Below are 4,198 nucleotides of genomic sequence, written 5' to 3' on the forward strand. Positions count from 1 at the left end.
CTTAATGACAAATCCGTATATCGATAATTAATCTAAATTCTTGAACATTATATGCATTTTATTTCTTTTTGAAAACCACACCTTTAAAAAATCGCACTTTACATTTTGAATACGCGTAAAATTGAGTCGCTTTCATGCTACTGCCTATTCTTTTAAACTATACCTATTATTTTAAATTTGGAGAGAATTGCTTAGTGTTGTCGTTCGCTTGCTGCTTTCCACAAGAAAAAATTAAGTTTATGCGCACATAAGGGTTAAAGGTTACTTCATTAGCAAAGCAGAGCACAATCAGCTGGAGTCACGAAATTGGTAAACATATTTATATATGCGTATATATGTATGTATGCATGGCCTTGAATTTAGATGAATAATTATATATCACAATGCTTCTAAATAATTAAACAAGCAAATCATTCCCATCTATGTATGTATGTATATGTATATAAACGTTCTAAACGATTACTTACACAATTTTAAAGTCATTGAATTTATACAAAAAGCGTTCTTGCTGTCATTCAAATGAATTTAATTTTTTACAACATAAAGAAGAGCGCATTTACAGAGCGCGTATGACGCAAATAGAGAGAGCGTGCTTTTCTTTGCATACGTTTCAAGCAATTGAGCGCGTTTCAATGCGGCACCGCCAGTCCGTTTATCGTGCCTACGTGCGCGCTATTTGGCTGCTCTCCGTTCAACGAAAACGTGTGCACATTCGTATATGAAACGCATGAAAACGGAAAAAATCTAGTTATTGTTGAAGCGTTGTTAAGTCAAAACGTAACTTTGTTTCTTAATTCTGTCGGTGTGAAGCGTTTACGAAAATGGTAAGTGGAGTGCAGTGCATTGCTTAGAAAAAAAAACATGTATGTATATATATATATATTTGTATTTTCAGGTTATAGACGATTTGAAGTTAATTCGTGAAGTAAAAATACGACCATATTTCTATGTGAAAGGTTTGACTGGCTATCGAAATTCGACGCTACGCAAAAAAGGTTGGGAACAGATTGGCGGCATTTTCGAAACAACGGGTGAGCAGTAAATTTCCTAAACTATTGGGTAGTCGATAAAGTCTTTTTGTATTTCTAATCAAACTTCAACTTATTTTTTTTTTTATATTTATAATGAACCAAATATGTACCATTTTCGTTGACCACTTTTTGTCATTTTTCCCCGCTGGAGACATTATTCTATCAGTGTATAACTTTTCCGGTTTCTCGACGAAAAGCTGCGACAAGTTGTTTTCACAGGTTTCTTTTGAAGCCAACTTTACTCCATTAAAGAAGTTCTGCACTGGCGAAAACAAATGGTTGTCCGATGGTGCAAGGTCTAGGCTAATATGGTGGATGCATTAAAACAAGCTCTTCCAGTTTTTGCCGAATTAACAAAGATGTGTGTGGTCAAGCGTTGTCCCGATGGAAGACGAAGCCCTTTCTGTTGATCAGTTCTGGCCGTTCTTTTCGATTGCTTTCTTCAATACCATCAGTTGTTAACAGTAAAATGTAGAATCAATCGTTCGATCAGGCTAGAGTAGCTCATAGTGAATAATTCCTTGCCAATCCCACCAAATACTCGGCATAACTTTTCGAGGCGTCACTCCTGGCTTTGCGACCATTTGTTGAGCTTGGACCTTGATTTTTTTCGCCCATTATTTTCGTATTTGATTCACTTTTCGTCTCCTGTTACCATTCGCTATGTTAATTCGACCCATTAAATTTTTCACAGACAATACATGTGGCATCCAAAAGTTGAGCTTCATTTTGTAGCCATCCTTTTTTAAATGGTTCAAAACCGTTTCATGATGAACGTTAAGTTCCTTTGCGATGTCATGGCTGCTTATGTCCTGGTCCTGGTCAATATTTACCATAATTTTGTCGACTTTTTCAACGAAAAGTAGACCAGAGTGAGCTGCATCTTCCACATCGAAATTTCCAGAACGGAAGTGAGCGAACCATTGTTGCGCTAAACGAACTGCTACATCATCGTCTCCGTAAACTTCACAAATCTCTCTGGTGGCTTACGTGGCATCCTTGCCCTTTTTATACTAAAATTTGAAAATATAACGAATTTTTTCATTATTTTCACTCATTTTTGAATAGCTGTAATTTTTTTCAACTTCCCGAATGTAATTTTTTTTTTGTTAAATGAAGCTTAGCATCTCACCTTTCCAACACTATATGGTAAGACACAATGTGCTTGGCAGCACTGGAGATGTACGATTGCAACGACATCCATTGACAAAATACGAAAAGACTTTTTCGACTACCCAATATACATATATGTATGTATGTATGTATGTAAGTTAACAGTATTATTTTAAAAACAGGCGAAGAATGTTGCACACGTTGGCGCGTTATAAGAGACCGTTACGTAAAATTGATTGCCAAAAAAGGTGCAAAGAAACCCTTAACAGGTTATGATAAAAACTGGACACTTTACAAGCACTTGGGTTTTCTAAAAGCGCACATTAAACCTAGAACGTATGCTATTGAAAGTATTTCGCATACAATTTTTAATATTTATGCAACTTTAGTTATAAGTTCAAGCAGAGCACTGCTAATGGCGAAGCGGAACAAGAAGTTGACGAGCACGAGTTTATACAAAACATTTCCTACGAAGACACTTTCGATGAAGACCTAACCAAATATGAGTCCAGCGTGGAGGCTGAGGAATCGCTTATGTCCATACCCGATATGGATTGTAATGATGATTTGCCAATTGAAATCACCACGGCTGAACCATACGCGCAATCCACCGTACCTGACGTAACGCCGCAGTGTAGCGAATTCCAAGAGAAATTTTCAGCTTTTACGAAGAGAGTGGAATTCTTGCTGAAGCAGCGGCTGACAAACGCATCGGATGATAAAAATGAAGCTTTCTATCGCATGATCGGCGTTAAGCTGGCCGAATTGCCGGAAGATGAGCAGGAAGATGCCAAATTGCACATCATCTCACACGTTTTCGAAAGGGTGAAGACGTATAAACAAAAGACGCGCTCGCTTAATAGTACACATAATTAGCTGCTAAAATGTAATGTAGGAATTAAATTTTTTTCTTTTTTGTTTCGTGTAATAACTTTTTTATGTTAAAATAAATTCTGTTTGTAAAAATATAACTACATATAGAGCATTGTTGCAAGTTTAATACCTATGTAATTACGTATTTACATATATATATACACTTGTGTACCTTGTTTGCTATTCTTCCGTTTGTGGGCTATATTCTCTTCGTGCTGAGTTTGCAGAAAAGGGGCCTGTTACCATATGTGCTCAGCTCGCAAACAGCTGTTCGTTCATCACTCGCAGGCCGGTTCCGAGCATTGTCTTTTTCGTTATATGCTTTTGCAGACAGAAATCTATATACATAAGCAGTAAATAAATATATGCAAAGACTGCACCGAAACTCGTTTCATAACGACTTTGCCCTTTGAGCGCACTTGTCTCTTGTTGAGTGAGAGAAAGCTTGCAGAGCACACAGTAAAAGTAGAAGAGTATAATTATATGAAAGACATATCTATTGTAGTTACTTTTGCTCTTTGCTCATTGTTGGCAGCTCGCTGCAAAGAACACAGATTTAGCAAATAACTACTTACACTAAATACTATATCACACACAGCTTCGCCAACTGCCACAATTATTATGAGTATTTTCTATATTGAGTGAGTCAGTTGTGAGCATGAGTGAGTTCGTTCGGCAGCAAATAAAATATGTGGATATATTTTTAACTATGCTTGAAGTGAAGTGTGCGCGAATAGGAACCTCCACTATAAAAATACAATATTTATGAGTAGCTGTGAAAATTTTGTACACTTTTGTGTTTAGTCGATATAAAGCACCGTAACAGTGTACAACGAAAATAGGGAAAAGTGAATAGCCACTGGGTTGTTCAGTCATGAGCAATTCAGTTGGAGGAAATTTACGTAAAATTTTATTAGAACAGCTAAAAGCAAATTGCGTAAATTCTATTTTAGAGTTCTACAGCGAACGAAAACGAATTAAACAGTCGAAAATATGTCATAGACACGACATAAATTAAGTCGATCGAAATTTTCGAAATAGCTGTGATATTTTTTATTTTTGAATTTCCAACTTATACGGTTGGTGAGATTTTCCTAAAATTTTCAATGATTTATGATTTATGTCGCTAAGCACAAGTTGTGTTCGTGGCTAGTGCTGTAGGCGGAAGAGCTGAGCTGCAT

The 4,198-nt window shown here is 36.5% G+C and overlaps 1 protein-coding gene across 1 annotated transcript; it reads left to right on the forward strand.

The window, feature by feature from the left end:
* Nucleotides 1–200: 200 nt before the first annotated feature.
* LOC108975677 (transcription factor Adf-1-like) lies at nucleotides 201–3,061 on the forward strand. The gene is made up of 5 exons (XM_018944359.1): nucleotides 201–309; nucleotides 547–824; nucleotides 896–1,031; nucleotides 2,327–2,480; nucleotides 2,534–3,061. The coding sequence occupies exons 2-5, from the start codon at nucleotides 822–824 to the stop codon at nucleotides 3,018–3,020; spliced, it is 780 nt and encodes a 259-aa protein (XP_018799904.1). The 5' UTR covers nucleotides 201–309; nucleotides 547–821; the 3' UTR covers nucleotides 3,021–3,061.
* The last annotated feature ends 1,137 nt before the right edge of the window (nucleotides 3,062–4,198 follow it).

Source organism: Bactrocera latifrons, unplaced genomic scaffold (assembly GCF_001853355.1).
Source record: "Bactrocera latifrons isolate USDA-ARS-PBARC rearing strain unplaced genomic scaffold, ASM185335v1 scaffold_68, whole genome shotgun sequence".
Classification (NCBI taxonomy): Eukaryota; Metazoa; Arthropoda; class Insecta; order Diptera; family Tephritidae; genus Bactrocera; species Bactrocera latifrons.